Here is a 20,365-nt window from a genome sequence, read left to right on the forward strand (position 1 = left end):
CAAGAAACATAAAATGCTCAGACAACAAAAGTAGAAAAAAGTATTTTATTCTGAATTTATTAATTGGAAAATTTCAGCATTTGGAAATGTGTTTGTATAAATAATTGCACATAGTAAATGAAGAAAAAGCAGAAAAATCAAAATAATTTTAGAAATAACATAAAAATATTAAATGGAGGTTTTTGACCAGTGAAAAATATCCACAACCGGACCAAATGATATACCATAGTATGAAAAATGAACTTGAGAAGCTATTGTTAGTAATATGTAATTTATCTTTAAAATCCAGCATGATACCAGAATATTGGAGGTAGCCAGTATAACACCAGTTTTTTTAAAAGGGTTCCAGAGGTAATCTGGGAAATTAAGACCGATGACCCTGACGTTGGTGCCAGGCAAAATGGTAGAGACTATTATAAAGAACAAAATTACAGAGTATATTCAAAAGCATGGATTAATGAGACAAAGCCAACATGGATTTAGTGAAGGGAAATCTTGCCTCACCAATCTACTACATTTCTTTGTAGGGGTGAAGAAACACTTGGATAAAGGTGAGCCGATCGATATTGTGTATCTAGATTTTCAAAAGGCATTTGACAAAGTACTTTATGAAAGACTCCTGAGAAAATTAGAATGTCAAGGGATAGGAGGTAATGTCCTATTGTGCATTAAAAACTGGTTAAAAGATAGAAAACAGAGAGTAGGGAAAAGAGTAGAAAGTGGGGATCCCCAGGAGTCTGTGCTGGGACCTCTGCATTTTAACATATTTATAAATGATCTACAGATGGGAATAACTAGTGAGGTAATTAAATTTGGTGACAACACAAAGTCATTCAAAGTTGTTAAATTACAAGAGGACCTTACGAGACTGGGAGACTGGTCATTCAAATGTCATATGATATTAATGTGAGCAAGTGCAAGTGATGCATGTGAGAAAGAGGAACCTAAAGTATAGCTATATGTTGCAAGGTTCCACATTAAGAACGCCCAGGAAAATGATCCTAGGTGTCATCGTTGATGATACGTTGAAACCCTCTGCCTCCGTGTGTGGCGGGTGTCTAAGAAAGCAAATAGAATGTTAGAAATTATTTGAAAAGGAATGGAAAAAGTTATAATGCATTTGTATAGCGCCATGGTGCGACTGCACCTTGAATATTGTATGCAGTTCTGGTCACCATATCTCAAAAAAGATATAGTGGAATTAAAAAAGGTACAGAGAAAGGTGATGACATTGTTAAAGGGGATGGGACAACTTTCCTTTGAGGAAAGGCTAAAGCAGCTAGAGCTCTTAAGCTTGAAGAAGAGATGAATGAGGGGAAGATACCATAAAGGTCTATAAAATACTGAGTGGAGTGGATAACGGGGTAGATGTGAATTGCTTGTTTTAACTCTTTCTAAAACTACTAGGACTAGGGGCTTGCAATGAAGCTACTACTACGTGGTAAATTTAAAACAAACTACTAGGACTAGGGGCTTGCAATGAAGCTACTACTACGTGGTAAATTTAAAACAAACCGGAGAAAATATTTCTTCACTCAACATGTAATTAAACTCTGGAATTGTTGCCAGAGAATGTGGTAAAATCAGTTAGCTTAGCTGGGTTTAAAAAGGTTTGGATAATTTCCTAAAAGAAAAGTCTATAAGCTGTTGGGAGATGCTAAAAAATTACCTCAGAGAAATTCTAGAGATAGAAGATAAAGATATTGCCACCCTTTTCACAGGTTTTTTTATATACCTGTGAAGGGTTTGGATCCTTTACAAAGGAATAATATTCAGAATGCGCAACCATTGGATGTTTCTGCCCTTCTTGAAATGTCTGATTCAGAACAGATAACACCAACTACTATGTTGGCCACAGTAGCGTTACCTTCGGACAAGATCTGGATTTTAAAGAAGTTTTTTCAGAATAAAGAAAAAACCCTTTTGTGGTTTGCAAACTCGTGTTTTTCCAGATCTAGCGAGGGAAAACACAAAGGCGACGACAAAAGTTTTTACAGTTGAGACAGGAGACACTTCAACTTGGCGCAACTTTTTACCTTAAATATCCTTGTAAATGTTTAATCTCCTATCAAGCCGTGAAATATGTTTATTTTGATCCTGACCAATTGTCATCTTTTCTCACATCTAAGAGAGCTCCTAGTAAGTAAAGTCGAATAGAAACAAGTCTGTATCTCAAAATTTGATTTATAAGTTTATTACCTGTTTTCTCCTATTTAGGAATCTTGGACTCCTGTTGTGGACTTTAAATGAAGCTATAATACTTAATTTGTGTTATGAATAATATCTTTAGATTTAATTGTAATAGTGGATTTTTCTTTACAAGTTTATACTTGTTTACTATGTATAAAAACGATTAAAAAAAAGTCTATAAGCTGCCCATTAAGGTGGACTTGGGAAAATCACTACTGTTTCACTGTTCTGGGATCTTCCCAGGTTCTTGTGACTTGGATGAGCTATTTTTGGAAACAGGATACTGGGCTTGGTGGACCTTTGTCTGTCCCAGTATGGCAACCCTTATGCTCTTATGGTGCCCTCTGGTATCCGAGTCTTTTATTCTTCCATTTTTAATATAGAGGTTATCTGGATTATTATCATCTTGATTCACTTGTTGTATTTGTTGTGGCTCTTATTTAGAGTCAAGTGTCTTTCTTTGTGCAGTTTTGGGAGCTTTGGAAAATACATTCTCTCATAGCTTGTATTTCAGTAACTATCTTTATTGTTGCTGTGTATGCAGAGTTTGACTTTTTTGAGGTTTCCAGTTCACTGTTTTGCCTTCATGTCTCTATTAATGATCTGTGGTCCCTTGTTTTCATATTTGTTTAGGGTCTGTTTGTGTTCTTTACCAGTGGCCAAAATGGGAGTGTGGAGACCTTGCAGCAGTCCTATTTGTTCTGTTTTCTCACTAGCTGAGGCATCAGTGTTTTAGGGCCTGGTGTAATATTTACAGTGCTGCCTTCTCATGCATAAGGTTGTTCTCTTTTGAGTCCAGGGAGTTAGTGCTGGTATGGTACATAGTAAGTGATGGCAGATAAAGACCTGAGTGGTCCATCCAGTCTACCAACAGTCATATTCATTATCAATTCAAGGACAAAAGCATATCAGAAGGTCTCAAATATACAGTCTATCCAGTAGGTCTCCATGTCCCACCTTTAGCCACATTCTTCATTCCCCTATTCATCCCACTCCCCCCACCCCGTTCATCCCTCTTCAGAATAATAGCAATCTCCTCCAATTAGGAGCAAACCATTATACAGAGGAAGCATACTCACACCATTAAGCTCAGAAGCTCACAGATGCCAAAGTAGTTATAGGACAATCCAGTGATGAACAGGTAGTGTCCAGTCTGTGACCACAATCCAATATCAAGCTTCAGTCAAGTGACTAATATCTATCCATTAAATTAAATTAATCCACCAAATTGGCAAACAGCAACGATGATCAGGTGGAAAATCTAGATCCCTAAGTTGGTTTAGTGGTGGTAGGCGAGAGTTTGATTGTTGATGCTATAAGCGTTTGTTGTCTTTTGTCACCCGTTGCCATTTAGGTCTACATTGTTATTGCACGGCTGTCACACCAGGATGGGAAGGTGAGAGTGAAGTCACTGTTTCTGGCAAAATTTCCTTGGCTTCCAACATAGAAAGTAGCTGGTGGAGTTTGCCATATTTATAAAATAATAAGACAAAGGGTGCCAACATTTTTAATTGATTCCCTGCTCCCGGAGATGTGTAGTAAGGGATCGCAGCTCTGACCACCATTGTATCGTGGCGGCAGCTAGGTCTTGATAAATTTGAACTCCAATAGAGTGGATACCCTGGAGGGAGTAGAAATTATGAGAAGAATGGTTGAGGGTCTGGCAGTTAAAATTTAATCCAACCACTTATACTTAACACCAGTCATTTATCTCTATATATAAAACACACCTCCAACATTCTAATGAAGCCTCCATAAGTCCCAACATTCTAAATCTGTGGTGGTGTAGATCAAAGTTTGCCCATGAGTGTTTGCCCTGCCCTTGCCCGTAAGGGAAGGGATGCTACTTTAGCTATCATAAGAGGGGGGGAGAGAGGGGGGGCAAGGGGAAGAGAGGAGTAGGAGGGGGGGGGAAACACACTCACTCTTCTCACACTCACTGTGTCTCACATATGCACTCGCACACAGTCATTCTGAAACACACACACTCACTCACAGATGCACAAGCACACAGACACAATCGCTCTCTGACACATAATCGCACAGTCACTCTCTCTCTCGCACAGTCACTCTCACACACACACTCACTCAAACATACACACTACGAGGAAAACCTGGCTAGTGCCCATTTCATTTGTTTTCGGAAACGGGCCTTTTCTACTAGTATTTTAATATGTATCTAGAGAATTTTTGTTGTTGTTTTGTTTGCAGTGCTCAGTGTGTGTCTAAGTGCTCTATATCCATATAGTTATAACAACTATATTTAAGCACAGAAACCATATTCCATCATTGCACTGCCTATACTAATAATGGACTAGTTGCTCTTAAACTGTTAATCCAAAAAACCAACTTGAATTTGTAGAAACTCAGACACTTAGCTTAACATGAAGTGCTACAGGACCGGTTCAGTGCTGTTGGTGTGTGCTCCTGAAGTCTGTGTCAATATGTTGTTATTCGTGCTTAAAAATGATTAAATTAACATCTTCTCCGCTATCGTCTGTTCTCCAGCGGAGAAGATGTTAATTTAATCATTTTTTAAGCCACGAATAACAACATATTTGACACAGACTTCAGGGCACACACCAACAGCACTGAACCGGTCCTGTAGCACTTTCATGTTAAGCTAAGTGTCTGAGTTTCTACAATTCAAGTTGGCTTTTTGGATTAACAATTTAAGAGCAACTGATCCATTATTAGTATAGGCAGGACAGGAGGGGGCAGTGCAATGATGGAAATATGATCGCCTATGCTTAATATAGTTGTTATAACTATAGGGATATAGAGCACTTAGACGAACACTGAGCACTGCAAACAAAAAACAAAACAAATTTTATAGATACATATACTACTACTACTACTACTATTTAGCATTTCTATAGCGCTACAAGGCGTATGCAGCGCTGCACAACATAGAAGAAAGACAGTCCTGGTGTTAAGTATAAGTGGTTGGGGGGTAATTACGCCACTTTGAGATACTTGAACCCTAATAGATTATAGATGTTAAAATTTAATGCAAAGAAGTGTAAGTGATGCACTTGGGGTGCAGAAACCCAAAAGAGAGATACCAGATAGGAGGGGAGAGATTTTGTAAGCTCGATTCAAGAGAGAGGCCTTGGGGTGTTGGTGTCTGAGGATCTAAATGTGAAGAAACAAGGCGATGGCTGTGGCCAGAAGGATGCTAGGCAGCATAGAAAGGGGCATAACCAGCAGAAGAAAGGAGGTGTTGATGCCCCTCTACAAGTCATTGGTGAGGCCCCACTTGGAGTATTGTGTTGAGTTTTGGAGACCGTATCTTGCTAAAGATTTAAAAAGACTGGAAGTGGTGCCAAAGAAAGCTACAAAAATGGTATGGGATTTGCATACGAGGAGACTTGCCTGACTTGAACATGTATACCTTGGAGGAAAGGAGAAACAGGGGTGACATACAGATATTCAAATATTTGAAAGGTGTTAATCCGCAATCAAACCTTTTTTGGAGATGGGAAGGCGGTAGAACTTGAGGACATGAATTGAGGTTGAAGGGGGGCAGACTCAGGAGTAATATCAGGAAGTATTTTTTCACAGAGAGGGTGGTGGATACATGGAATGCCCTCTTGCGGGAGGTGGTTGGAGATGAAAACGGTTGATGGAATTCAAACATGGTGGGATAAACACAAAGGAATCAGTTTAGAAGGAATGGATCCATGTAATCTTAGCGGAGATTAGGTGGTGACGCCGGTAATTGGGAAGCAAAACCGGTGCTGGGCAGACATATGATCTACGCCCTGATCGTGACTGAATAGCTATGGATGGGCGTGGATTATAAATTTTAAGGGTTTCGACGTTAGCTTCAGAACTTAGTACAAGAACAGTTGAGAATGGCAGGACAAATCAAACTCGGGTATAAAGTATCACATACCGTACAGGTCTTTATCTGCCGTCATTTTCTCTGTTACTATGTTAGCATAAGAATCCCATTGAAATGCTCTGACTGCCAAGCAGAATGCACAGTAATGTTCTCACAATTTGTGTACAGTGTTTTGTAATGGAAGGATAGTGACTTCAAAACCTTTACTTTGTCATAACATCAGACAGAATCTGATGGCTGGTGTGCAAGTGGGATGTGTAAAAGAGAAGAGAGAAAGACTGGCTGCAGGATTCTATGGAGGCGGAGACATTATCTATGAATACTTTTTTTTAATCAATCCACTTTAATTGAATTGCCTAAGAAACCTATCTGCATCTACTGAAGTTTGCACTGTTTAATTTTTCTTGCCACTTATTCTTTGGCATATGATACATATTTTATTTCTAAATTTAATAAAATGTATTACCTGCAACTATTTTACTTCTTTCTGCAGGTTGGCAGACAATTATGAATTCAGGCCCCACCCTAAACCCACCCACTTTAGCTTCCCCAAACAGCTGAGCCACCGACTGCCTTTGCTCTTGGACCTGATATTCAAAGCGATTTAACAAGGCATGAGAGGTTCCTGCCTGGTTAATAATTATACATGACACTTTGTATTCCACACATACCATCACAGTTCAGTGTGGCTCCCAAAAGAGTAAACTGGACCAACTCCAGGATTATTACAGATCATTTGGGTAAAAAACAGTTAATAAAAAAGCTGCATATCCAAGATGGCGCTGTGAATGGACGCACCTGTGTTAGCTCCTGGAAGTTGCTCTGTTTGTAGGTCCTCTTCGGTTGCCTCTGTCGCCTCATCAAGCATGGGGAAACGGAGGGGAAAAGTGAAGGAACATCCCTCAGCTCCTGTGACTTCGTGGCAGACAACTTTGCAATTTTTCAGACAGCAACGGGTCCTCAGGGTTTTTCGACCCCCTCTGCAACTCTCTGTGCTTCGGCGTCGATTGAGAATGGAAACGGGGCTTCCCTGAGCCCTGTGGAACGAGTTGCTCCACCCCAGCCTGGAGGGGAGTTGCTGCCAGCTCTAACAGGGAAGGAAGCCGAAGGGCTCAGCCCGACCTGTTTGAGGGAGTGTCTGCAGTAACGGAGGCTGAATCTCAACGCCGAGAACTATTGCTACAATCAGCTTCAAAGGTATTGCCCCAGGATATAGTTTCTAAACTTGCTCGTGTTGAAGATCAACCTCACCCTTCTCCAGCCATTAGTGGTGTGAATAGACCAGCAACCTGTGACATTAGAGTCACTATGGGATATGGTTTACAGCATTCACACTTCTATGCAAACTACTTTAAAAATGACTACTTCTGATATAAGACTCTTTCTGAGGCTGCCCTGCTTCAGGCGCAAAAGACTGCACAGCAAACCTTAGATTTGGAGACTGTGAATACTAAAATTCAAGAAATGGGATCTGTAGAAACGGCTTTGGTTAAGGATACTAATTTCCTACATAAAAGATTGGAGTAACTGGAAAACCAGGCTAGAAGACTTAACCTCAGGTTTCTTAATTTTCCCAAATCGCCCTTTAATTTCCCTTTGGACCATGGTTAAAAAATATATGATTGATATTCTTGGAATGGATAAGGACTCACTGCCTCCCCTTACTTGGGTTTATTACATCAGGAGTGGTGGGAGTGGTGGAAGAAAATCCCCCGATAGTAGGGGAAGGAATGGATCTTACTTCTTTCCTTGAAAGTTCATTGGAGATAATTACTCAGAGGTTGACTCTGCTTGTTACTTTTGTGCTGGAGCCTGATAGGAATGCCAGTATTAAGGCTTTCCTTGAGACACTTAGAAAATCTGTTTTTGGGCTCAAAAATTCATATTTTTCCTGATCTCTCAAGGCCTACACAGATGAGATGGAGGGCCTTTTTGGAACTCTGCCCTAGGGTGGTGGCACTGGGAGCAACTTTTTATTACGTTTTCCTTGTTATTGTAATGTAATGTTTGAGGGTAAACAGTTTCAATTTGTAGACCCAAAACAGTTTAAAACAATTTCTAGATGCTAGAGTGGAATTGAATGTTGTGTGCCCTCCCTAAATGCAGGCTGGGTCTGAACCAGAGGTTGCAACCACTAGTCCGTAATTATTGCTATATGTTTTACTTTAAATTCTAAATTCTTGGATTCCAAATTTCCTAAACTTGTGGACAGAAAGGCTGTTAATGATATTTCCTTTTATTTATTTATTTTTTGCCTCTTGTATAAATGCCGATTGCATATTCACGTATTGTGATGATATATTGAAATATATGAATAAAGAAATAATTTAAAAAAAAAAGCTGCATAAGTATTGCCATACTGGGAAAGATCAAAGGTCCATCAAGCCCAGCATCCTGTTTCCAACAGTGGCCAATCCAGGTCACAAATACTTGGCAAGATCCCAAACTCAAATATTTTCTAAATAAAAAGGTTTTCAATAGCTTTTGAAAAACTGTAATTGGAACACCTCCTTTTCTGGACCTTGGTACTGAAGCATTAAAAAAACATCTAGATCCAGGCAGGCAAGTGACCAGGTGATCCTCATGTCCACTGGCCACCCAGCAATCTATATGCCTAATAATTAAATCATCAACTACAACAGCTGTCCTAACCCTTCCCTCCTAGGCAGAAACTCCTGGAGACACATCCTCATTGTGAGGGGATATTGCATCCCCTTGTGGACTGGTCCTGGCTACAGGATTAATTCTAGCTGCACCAGGGTGATGCTCTCATTTTAGAAGACCTTCCTCCTCCAAGGAAGCATAGGGGGCTGCCAGACTAGAGGTGGGACTTCTCTACAATGTCCATGTATGCCTCCTCTATGTACCTCTCTGTCTCCCTCAGCTCCTCCGCTACTCTAGCCTAAAGAGAATGGACTCGTTCTCTGAGAGCTAGGAGCTCTTGCATTGAACACACACATATAAACTCTCACCAACTGGGAGATAATCATATCTGTGACACAATGCAAAAGATTGGATAATGCCCCTCTTGCTGTTGGACTGCTGTCTTCATCTTTGTAGTATTAAAACTTCTTAAGTTACTAGGATATCAGATGAATATAAAGAGCCTTAATATTATATGGCGTAATATGTAATTTATTTAGTGTTTGCTTCTCAGAAACTTATTAAATGTAATTAAAACTCTAATGAAGGAGGGATCCAAGATGGCGCTGTGAGGAGTATCGTACCTGGCGGTGCTCTGTTTCTCTGGATGCTGCTGCTCGTTCAGGCTCACTAGACCTAAATGGGAAAGAGGAGAGGAAAGATCCGAGAGCCTCCCCCAGCTCCCTTCTCTATACCTCTGACAAAGCAGGCAACTCTGGAGCACTTTCGAGTGCAACCAGCTTCTTTCTCTGTTACTTCTTCACTTCTTCCGGAGGCAGGAGCCACGGGAGACAGTTTGAGCGGGGCTTCTCTGAGCCCTGTTGAACGTGCGGCTCCCCCGCAACCAGGAAGTAGATCCACAGTTTCAGTCGAAACGGTGTTGGAAACCCAGCTTGGGGAGAATCCTTCTCTTTCAGGGGGGACTACAACTGTAAGTGCAGTTCCAACTTTGAGTTTGGAATACCAGCATATTAACAAGATCCTTGGTGAACGTATGTCTAACTCTTTAACTCAAGTTGTTACTCAAAATGCTTCTGATTCATAGGCAGACATTGGTGAAACCAGCTGTGGTGACACTGTGGGACGCCATTGGTAATATGCAAACTTCTCTTCTGGATATTACAAGACAAAATACTAAGGATTTAATATCTATTTCTGATGCAGTCTTGGTGTAGGCTCAGGCTATGGGCCAGTTAGCTCTTGAAGTTGATTCCCTTAAGTCTATGGAAAGTTTGGAGGTAGCTTCAATTAAAGAAAAAAATGTTGTTGCAAAACATTTGGAATATCTGGAGAATCAATCTACAAGACTTAATTTGAGACTCCTGAACTTCCCAAAGTTTCCATTATTACCTGCGTTGGAAATGTTTAAGAAATATATGGTGGAAGTTTTAAAAATGCCCCCTGATGTTTTACCACCTATCACCAGGGCTCAGTATATTCCAAACCCTGGGATTCCCAATGGTTTGGCTGCTCAACCCAGAGGTGAAGGGGATTTGAACTTAGCTTTTTTGGAATCTTCTTTGGAGGTTACTACTCAAAGGACTACATTGGTGGTGACTTTTGCCTTTGAACCTGACCGCAATTCTGTATTAAAGCTTTCCTTTCGACATATGGAGTTCAAAAATAAGGTTTTTTTCTTGATTTAGCAAGAGGAACACAGGCAAGGTGTAAGGCCTTTTTAGCCCTGCGGTCTAGGGCACAGGCTCTTGGTGCTAGTTATGTGTTACGTTTTCCTTGTAATTGTATAATATTGTTTGAGGGTAAACAATTTCAATTTTTTGAGTCTAAACAACTAGAAAATTTTTTTAATGCCAGAGAAGAAGTGCATGTTAAAATGTAGTTCCTAATGTTCACTGTTAGTAGGTGGCTGAAGTAAACAGGTAGGTAGTGACGTAGCTCCAATAAATCTGTAATCTTTTTTTCCCCTTTTTTTTCTTTATTTCCTTATCTTGGATCTGATTACTTTTTATTGTGAAGAATAATTAGAATTTATTCTTGAATTATTATGTTCCTCTATTTTTCTGAGTTTCTTTTGTATCTTGGTACTGTAATACTATTTGGATACTGTATATCATTATAAATTATAAAAATTAAAAAAACTAATGAAAACGCTCCTCTTGTGTCCTAATTAGAATAATTGACTATAAATGAAGAGTTGAGCTAGGGATGGATGGATGGGAGTTGGGGAGGGTGGGTGGGAATGAGGACTGAACTAGGCCTTGCTGCACCCTTCTAGAGTCTATCTGTTAATACTGTGGCAGAAAATTCAAGTTTTAAAACTATGGGGGAAAGGGTATGGAGACTAGCTAATAAAGTTTGCTTTTTTTTTTTTTTTAATTCTAACTGTGTTTATCAATATCCTACAATTCCTCTTTTTAAACCCAATCTTTAAGTTAGCAAGCACAGAGCAAAATAATGTATTTTATCCAGAGAAATGTCCTCTTCGCTTAGAACTTCTCAGAAAGAAAGTTAAGTGGGACCTTTCCTTTCTATATAGTCTAGATTCTAAGGAGACTGCTTCAAGCAAACCCTTTGAAGCTAACCCAGTAATCAGATTGCCCTTAGTAACCTTTGCAAATATTCTACTTCCTCACACCTTCATTAACACCTAATTGAGGTCAGTAGCAGTGCTATCTCTCTAGCAGGCAAGGAACAGAAAATAACTTTCTTTTAGTCTTCTTAATACTCTTGGTTGTTAAGTTTCTACCTCTAGAGAACGTTTCAGTTTAAAACTATGGGGAAAAGGGTTGTAAACTAAAGAAACTAGTTAATAGTGCTTGCTTATCTTGTTTTTTATTTTTCTTTTTTTTTCTAAGACTGAACTAGGCCCTGCTGTGCCTTCTAGAGTCTATCTGTTAATGCTGTGGCAGAAAATTCAAATTTTAAAACTATGGGGAAAAGGGTATGGAGACTAGCTAATAGTTTGCTTTTTTTTTTTAAATTTTAACTGTGTTTATCAATATCTGTCAGACCTGTGAGTTCTTGTACCAAGTATAGTGCTGCTGAGCCCAGTACTTCGACCAGGTTCTGCTTGGTGGCCGAACAACCCCGGGTTTCACCTGCGTTGACCGCTGTTCCCCAGAGGTTGAGCCCCTAGGTGCAGGTGGCCTGCGGGGCTTACGAGATGGAGCAGGAAGCGGGGTGATGAACATGACGGCCAGACAGGCAGCAGGCATTAGAGTGATCCAGGTACAGGCAGAGTCAGTAGGCAGGCAGCAGACACGAGAGTAATCCAGGTACAGGCAGAGTCAGTAGGCAGGCAGCAGACACGAGAGTAATCCAGGTACAGGCAGAGTCAGTAGGCAGGCAGCAGACACGAGAGTAATCCAGTTACAGGCAGAGTCAGTAAGCAGGCAACCGACAAGAGAGTAATCCAGGTACAGGCAGAGTCAGTAGGCAGGCAGCAGACACGAGAGTAATTCAGGTACAGGCAGAGTCAGTAGGCAGGCAGCAGACACGAGAGTAGTCCAGGTACAGGCAGAGTCAATAGGCAGGCAGCAGACACGAGAGTAATCCAGGTACAGGCAGAGTCAGTAGGCAGGCAGCAGACACGAGAGTAATCCAGGTACAGGCAGAGTAAGTAGGCAGGCAGCAGACACGAGAGTAATCCAGGTACAGGCAAGGTCAGTAGGCAGGCAGCAGACACGAGAGTAATCTAGGTACAGGCAGAGTCAGTAGGCAGGCAGCAGACACGAGAGTAATCCAGGTACAGGCAGAGTCAGTAGGCAGGCAGCAGACACAAGAGTAATCCAGGTACAGGCTATTTCAGCAACGAGGAACAAAGTAGAGGAGAAGCACACTACTGAGCAAGTAACACCTACCAAAGTAGAAGCCGAAGCAAGGAGTCTAGGGAGAGCTCAGCTGATAAAGTGCTGGCATCTGACATCAGCAGGGAGAAGAGGCACAGCCATAGGACAAGAGCAGGGGAAGGAGGAACCGGAAGACCAATAGAGCAGCAAGGGAAGCCAGGCAGAGGAAGAGTAGACCCAGGTGGGTGGAAGCAAAGCAATCAAGGAGCCTGGAAGTCAGGCAGAGAGTAAGCAGAGCCAGGTGCATGGAAGCAAATCAATCAAGGAGCCTGCAGCCAGAGAAGAACTACATACACATGGCTCAGGGCTGTACCAGTCAAGTGTGCATTTCAACGGGACCCTGCGCAGCCTGAGGACGCCACTTGCGATGAGGTAGGGACATGACAATATCCTACAATTCCTCTTTTAAATTCAGTCTGTAAACAAGCATAGAGCAAAATGTGAAATGTCCTCTTCTCTCTGAACTTTTCGTAAGGATTTGAAATCATCCTCAGTGGTACCAAGGGACCCTGGTTCCAGGCAGAAGGTGGTATCCAAGAGTCACCAACATTGGTCCCCATTGAAGCATGGCACCAGTGAGCCAGCCTCCTCTGTGCCAAAATCAGGCCTCTGATTTGACCCCAATACCTTCTGTGGACCTGACCATGATGGTATCAGTCCAGCCTTCCCTGCTGACTGCCCTCGACGAGCGGTTCCAGGACCTCATACAAGAATCCTGGGGCTCTGTGTGATGCTGAAACTTTGAGGGTGTTTGTTTCGACTGTGATACTGCCTCAGCCCATCATGGAGACTCATGCCCTGCCTAGCCCAGCTAACACCAGTACCCATGTGGGGTGTCGGAGTCAGTTCTGGCCAAGACGGTGACTTCTTTCTTTCGAGGACCAGGGGCGGAATCGGTTCCTTGGCACTCTCACCCCGAGTTTGGACGTTGAGGCAGTGGACCCGAGGCAGGCTCTGAACTCAGTAATCCTGGGAAAAATATTACCCTGACTCTGATTCGGACTGCTTGTTGGAGTCCAATGTGGAACCAGAGGTACTTTCAGAAGAGAGATCCTCAGGTCTTTCCTCAGACCCCTCCCCTACACATGAAAGACGAGGTCTCCCCCTGAGGAGCTTCCCCTTGAGGCGCTCTCCTTTACCAGTTTTCTCTGGGAGATGGCTCAGACCATCCCATTTCTGTTAAAGGTTGAGGATTAGCCCAGGGCAGAATGTTGGACATCCTTGACTTTAATTCTCTCTTTAAGGAACTTATGACATTTCACAACATATTAAGGTGGTTCTGTATTTAACTGGTGGTGGTCAGCATTTTTTTAAAATGCTTACCATCACAGGCTAGATTAGCTTGTTTGGCACCAGTAAATACTGAATATGGGGGCTTAATTTGGTAGGGAGGGCTGCCATAGCCTATGTGGGTCATGGCTGATATTCAGCCGGGACCTGCATAACTGTGTTTTTTTAATCTTTAACGCCCCCCTCCTATCCCTTTTCCGGCCTCCAATATCGTAGCCCCTCCAGCCTCCTTCCCTCTCTCCTACCCCCTCTCCTTAGCCTGTGGTTATCAAAGGGACCCCCCCCCCCCCCCCCCGAGGTCTAAGTAGGCCCCTCTTAGGCCTACCTGATGGCCCTGGAGTTTAGTGAGTGTCGGGGGCAGGCGTGAAGGCCACTCGCTCCTACCCCTTGTGGTGGTTCTTAGAAAAATGGCTGCTGCTGCTGCCGTGACAGCAGTGTTTGCAGAGACCAGCCACAAGGGGACTTCGCTCCTGCCCCCAACCCCCATGGACATCATGTTTATTTGTTGCATTTTATCCCAAATTTTCCCACCTTTTTGCAGGCTCAATGTGGCTTACATATTACCGTTAGCGGCGTTAGCCGATTCCGGTCTGAACAAATACATGGTTTGGATTAATTCAAAGCGATATTGTGGTAGAATGAGGTACATATATGGTAGGTACAGTTAGGGGGAACTTAGATAGGGAGAGGGGAGGAAGAGTCAGGTAATGTTCATTATGGTCTTTGGTTACATTGTGTCGCAGGTGTCCAGGTATTTTTATGTTGAGTCTGTGGAGTATGCTCTTTTGAACAGTTCTGTCTTTAGTGCTTTCCGGAAATTTAGGAGGTCGAGCGTAGTTTTTACTTCTTTTGGCAGTGCGTTCCACAGTTGTGCGCTTAATTATGAAAAACTGGATGCATAGGTGGATTTGTATTTGAGTCCTTTGTTGCTTGGGTAGTGGAGATTTAGGTATGATCATGCAGATTTTGTGGTATTTCTGGTTGGCAAGTCTATGAGGTCTGTCATGTATCCTGGTGCCTCGCTGTAAATAATTTTGTGAACAGTCATGCAGATTTTGAAAGTGATACGTTCTTTGAGTGGTAGCCAATGCAGTTTTTCTTGGAGTGGTTTGGCGCTGTCAAAACACGTTTTTCCAAATATAAGCCTGGCTGCTGTGTTTTGGGCTGTCTGAAGTTTCCTTATGATTTGATCTTTGCATCCCGTATAGATTCCATTACAGTAGTCTGCGTGGCTTAGTACCATTGACTGTATCAGGTTGCGAAATATTTCCCTCGGGAAGAATGGTTTCATTCGTTTGAGTTTCCACATTGAGAAAAACATTTTCTTTATGGTGGATTTCGCTTAGGTCTCTAGTGGTAGGTTACGGTTGATTGTTACTCCGAGAATTTTCAGGCTGTCTGAGATTGGGAGGGTGTATCCTGGGGTGTTGATGTTTGTGGGTTTGTATGTATTGTATTGCAATGAGATGATGAGACAGTGTGTTTTTTCTGTATTGAGTTTTAGTTGGAATGCATTTGCCCATGAGTTCATGATGTTTAAGCTGAGCTTGATTTCATTAGTAATTTCTGCCAGGTCATGTTTGTAGCGGATGTATAATGTTACGTCGTCAGCGTAGATAAATGGGTGGATAAGGTCTTGGCTAGTGGAGTCATCATGAGATTGAAAAGGATCAGTGATAGTGGTGATCCTTGCGTACTCCGTAGCCTGATTTCCACGGTGACAATATGTTTGTTTTTGATTTCACTTGATATGTACCTAGACCTGGAAGGGGGGTCTGGGGATTCTGGGGGAGGGGAGGGCCTTTAATTCCTGAGGGCAGGGGGAGGGGTGGGCGACTTTTTTGGAATTTAGGAATGAGATTCGGGGGGCTTTAAAGGTAAAATATAGTTATGCAGGTCTCGGACAATATTCGTTGCCGGAGCCTGCTTAGCTATGAGGGTCCTGGCACTGAATATTGCTAGCAGCTGCATAACCCTCGACTCCTCCCTAATGCTTCCCCCTGTACCGCCCCTGACCTGCCTGCTTGTTTTTCTGGGGCCCGCTTTAGTGCCACTGAAAATCGGGGGATAGGCGTTAGTTAGCAGGCAGCAGAGGCTCTTGCGCATTATCACTTTGAATGTCGGCTGGATAGAGTCCAGAAGGCTTCTGAATTCAAGAAACTCCAGCAGCCGCACCATTCTGTGGTCATCACTTTGAATGTCGGCTGGATAGAGTCCAGAAGGCTTCTGAATTCAAGAAACTCCAGCAGCCGCACCATTCTGTGGTCATCGAATCTGCTCTCAAAAGGGACAAATGCTCTAAGATGCACTCCTTGGTGCCCTCAGGGAGAGAGGCGAGGATTTTGGAATCTTTTGGGAGAAAGGTTTTCCAGAATGCTATGCTCATATCCACACACTCTACATCAGCATGCATTTGAAGTACTGAAGAAGTGCTGAAAGAGGACCTGCTGAGGGGAGGAAAACTTAACTGGTGTATCTTACCTGCTGGAAATTACATTTAAACGTGGGAAAAGGTAAACTTGGGGTTGAATAGGTGTATTGTATTGTGTTTTTTGGTTAAATTACTTATTTAGCAAAGTCAGTTTAGACATTTAAAAAGGAAATAGAGCAGCTTTTAAACTAGAAACGGGGGGAAGGCCGACAGTCGCTCAAAAGCGCATGGTTCGGGATAAGGTATCTTTCAAAGATATCACCAAAACAGGGAAGCTAGGGTATCCTGATAGTGAGGTTGCAAAAGAGAATGTAGTAGATCAGGTGTCCTTAAATAAAAATCAGACAAAAGATTACAAATTAATACTGTCTCGCGTTATCGCAGGAATCCTTTCTTAAAAGCGCTGGGGAAGGCTTGGAGATGGTGGAGGGGAGTGATAGGAGGTGGGGGAAAGAATTATCCTTTTTTCTCGTTGGTCGAGAAAACCAGCGTTCCCGGCAGGGCTAGGGAAAAGTAACTTTGAAGCGTGGGTAGAAGAGGGTTGCAAGTATATAGGGCAGTTGGTACAGTTAGGAAATCAGGCTTTCCCATCTTTTGAGCACGTTAAAAACACATGGCATCTCAATAATAAACAATTTTTTCAGTACTTGCAGGTACGGGACTATTATCAGAAACTGACATGGGCAGTAGGCTCCCCAGTTCGGTTCACGGGGTTGGATAAAGTGTTTTGTTGACCCCGTCGAAGTTGAATGGGTGTCCCAGTGGTATAAAACACATGGACGCTCATAAAGAACTCAGCCACTGACGCGGTTGGCGAAGGGGTGGAGCGATATACTTGGAGAAAATATCACACAGGAAGGCTAGGGGAAGGCTTTCGACAAACTCCATAGTATTACACCAAACGCGGCGCTGCAGGACATTCAATTCAGAGTATTGCACAGGGTGTACATTACCCACCAACGTGGGAAGGAAATGGGACTATGGGCAGATGATAGATGTGTCAAATGTCAGGGAGGAACTGGCACATTTGTTCATTCTTTTGTGGAGTGCCCGACCCTGGCAGAGCTTTGGACACATGCACTAGAAACCATTGAAAAAGTTATAGCCAAACCATTTGAATGGTCCTTCTCGGTTTTGTTGCTGGGAGAGTCAGAACAGTTGAGGGAGGAAGGTCTTTTAGAAGCGCAGAGCCGGTTTGCTCTCCTCGCAATTCTCTTGGTTAAAAAATGCATATTGCAGGCTTGGGCGCAGCCGTCTCCGCCATCTGTGTAGCATTGGCACCAGTTGATGGGGGAGATGGCGGAGTGGGTAGCGTTGCAGTACAAGCTGACATCCAAAAACAAACAGAGAGTGTATCAGGGATTGTGGAAAACATACACACAGCTATGTAGCTTGGAGAGCATGGTGGATCCTTAATACAATCCACCAACACCTCTGAACTCATTAAGAGGTACCTGAGGGGGGAAGGGGAGGGGGGAGAGGGGTGGGGAAGGCATTTCTATAAAAAATGAGAAAAGTCAGATGGGGTGTAGATATGAATGGTCCTATAAGGAGCGTTGGTCATTTTTGGAAAGTAATGATGGAAAGAATGTCTGCATATATTTTGGACTGTGTATGTATAGAGTTTTCATGTTCAGAAATGTATTATGTGTTCACTTTCCTTCTGGCACCAATAAAGATATTAAAAAAAAAAAAAAAAAAAAATTAATACTGTCAAGTACTAAGCATGATATAAACAGGAACAACAAACAGTTTGAAATGTCTATATGCGAATGCCAGGAGCCTAAGAAATAAGATGGGAGAGTTAGAATATATTGCACTAAATGAAAAATTAAAATTAAAAATGAAACCAAAATACGAAAGCGCAAAACCCTTGCGTGAGAAACTACACTGGCTCCCAACTCAAGGAACGAATCACCTTTAAGGTATGCACCTTGGTCCACAAATCATCCACGGTGAAGCCCTTGCATACATGTCTGACTTAATAGACCTGCCACCCAGAAACGCTAAAAGATCATCCAGAACCTTCCTCAATCTCCACTTCCCTAATTGCAAAGGCATAAAATACAAAGTATTGCATGCATCAACCTTCTCTTATATGAGCATGCAGTTCTAGAATACACTACCACGCAACCTGAAAATGATCTACGAATTAACCGACTTCCGCAAACAACTGAAGACTCATCTCTTCGAGAAAATTTATTGTAAGGATCAAAACACATGAAGTCCATACATACTAATAGAAATGCATCAATACACTCCCTTCTGAACTACTCTCACCCCGCATGTCACCACACTTCAAACTCCAACCACAGATACAATGTTATACCCTATGTTCTCTTGAAATTGTTCTATCGCCTATCTTTTCCCCCACTGTAACTTCACATGGTTTCCACGCCCTCACGATTTTTGACTTGACTTTGTCTTCCCATAACTCCTCACAAGTAACCCCATAATCGTATTGTAACCAATGTATTTCCCTCCTTCACAAGGTATTGTAAGCCACACTGAGCCCGCAAATAGGTGGGAAAATGTGGGATACAAATGCAACCTAAATAAATAAATAAAAATAAATAGATATAATAGGCATCTCTGAGACCTGGTGGAAGGAGGATAAACCAGTGGGACACTGTCATATCGGGGTACAAAACATATCATAGTGATGGGTGGTTCGAATTGGTGGAGGGGTAGCATTGTATATTAAGGAGAGCCTTGAACCAAATAGATTGAAAATTTCTGCAGGAAAACAAAACACTTCTTGGAATCACTGTGGATTGAAATTCCTTGTGTAAAGGGTAAAAGGATAGTTGATAGGAGTGTACTACCATCTGCCTGGCCAGGATGAATAGACGGATGCAGAAATGTTAAAGGAAATTAGGGACACAAACAAGCTGGGCCAACACGACAATGGGTGATTTCAAATACCCTGATATTGACTAGGTAAATGTAACATCGGGTATGCTAGGGAGGTAAAATTCCTTGATGAAACTCAAGGACTGCTTTATGGAGCAGCTGGTACAGGAGCTGACAAGAGAAGTAAAAATTCTAGACCTAATCCTTAGTGGCACGCATGATCTGGTGCGGGAGGTAATGGTGCTGGGGGCCACTTGATAACAGTGATCAAAATAATGATCGGATTTGATATTAGCTTTGAAGTAAGTATACATAAGAAATCAAATACGTTAGCCTTTAACTTTAAAAAAGGAGACTATGATAAGAACGGTAGAAAAAAAAACTTAGAGGAGGCGGCTGCGAGGGTCAAAATTTACATCAGGCATGGATGCTGTTCAAAAACACCATCTGGAAGCCCAGGCCAAATATTCCGTGTATTAAAAAAGGAGGACGGAAGGCAAACGACAGCCGGCGTGGTTAAAAAGTGAGGTGAAGAAGCTATTAGAAAATGGAAGAAGGAACCGACTCTGAAAATAATAAGAAACAGCATATGGAATGTCAAGTCAAATGCAAAGCGCTGATAAGGAAGGCTAAGAGGAACTTCGAAAAAAAGATTGCGTTGGAGGCAAAAACACATAGTAAAAATTTTTTTTTTATGTATATTAAAAGCAGAAGCCTGCAAAGAAGCGGTTGGACCACTAGATGACCAAGGAGTAAAAGGGTCGATCAGGGAGACAAAGCCATAGCAGAGAGATTAAATGCAGGTTCTTGTTGCTTCGGTCTTCACTGAGGAAAATTTGGGTGGGATACCGGTGCCGGAAATGGTATTCGAGCTGACGGTCGGAGAAACTTAACTGTAAACCTGGAGGATGTAATGGGGCAGTTTACAAACTGAAGAGTAATAAATCTCCTAGACCGGATGGTATTCATCCCAGAGTACTGATAGAAATGAAAAATGAGCTGCAGAGCTATTGTTAGAAATATGTAATTTATCCATAAAATCGAGTGTGGTACCAGAAGATTGGAGGATGGCCAATGTAACGCTGATTTTTAAAAAAAGGTTCCAGAGGAGATCCGGAAATTATAGTCTGACGTCGGTGCCGGGCAAAATGGTAGAGACTATTGTATACAACAAAATTACAGAGCATATTCAAAAGCATGGATTAATGAGACAAAGTCAACATGGATTAGTGAAGGGAAATATTGACTCACCAATCTACTGCATTTCTTTGAAGGGGTGAAACAAACATGTGGATAAAGGGT

General features: G+C 42.1%; 1 protein-coding gene across 1 annotated transcript in view; it reads left to right on the forward strand.

Moving 5' to 3' along the window:
- Positions 1 to 20,365, forward strand: part of C8H5orf58 (chromosome 8 C5orf58 homolog) — a 65,404-nt gene that overhangs the window by 31,982 nt on the left and 13,057 nt on the right. Inside the window, exon 3 of the mRNA XM_030213183.1 lies at positions 528 to 551. Coding sequence (XP_030069043.1) covers positions 528 to 551 — 24 coding nt within the window. The remainder of the gene's footprint in view (positions 1 to 527; positions 552 to 20,365) is intronic.

This window comes from Microcaecilia unicolor, chromosome 8, assembly GCF_901765095.1.
Source record: "Microcaecilia unicolor chromosome 8, aMicUni1.1, whole genome shotgun sequence".
Taxonomy (NCBI): Eukaryota; Metazoa; Chordata; class Amphibia; order Gymnophiona; family Siphonopidae; genus Microcaecilia; species Microcaecilia unicolor.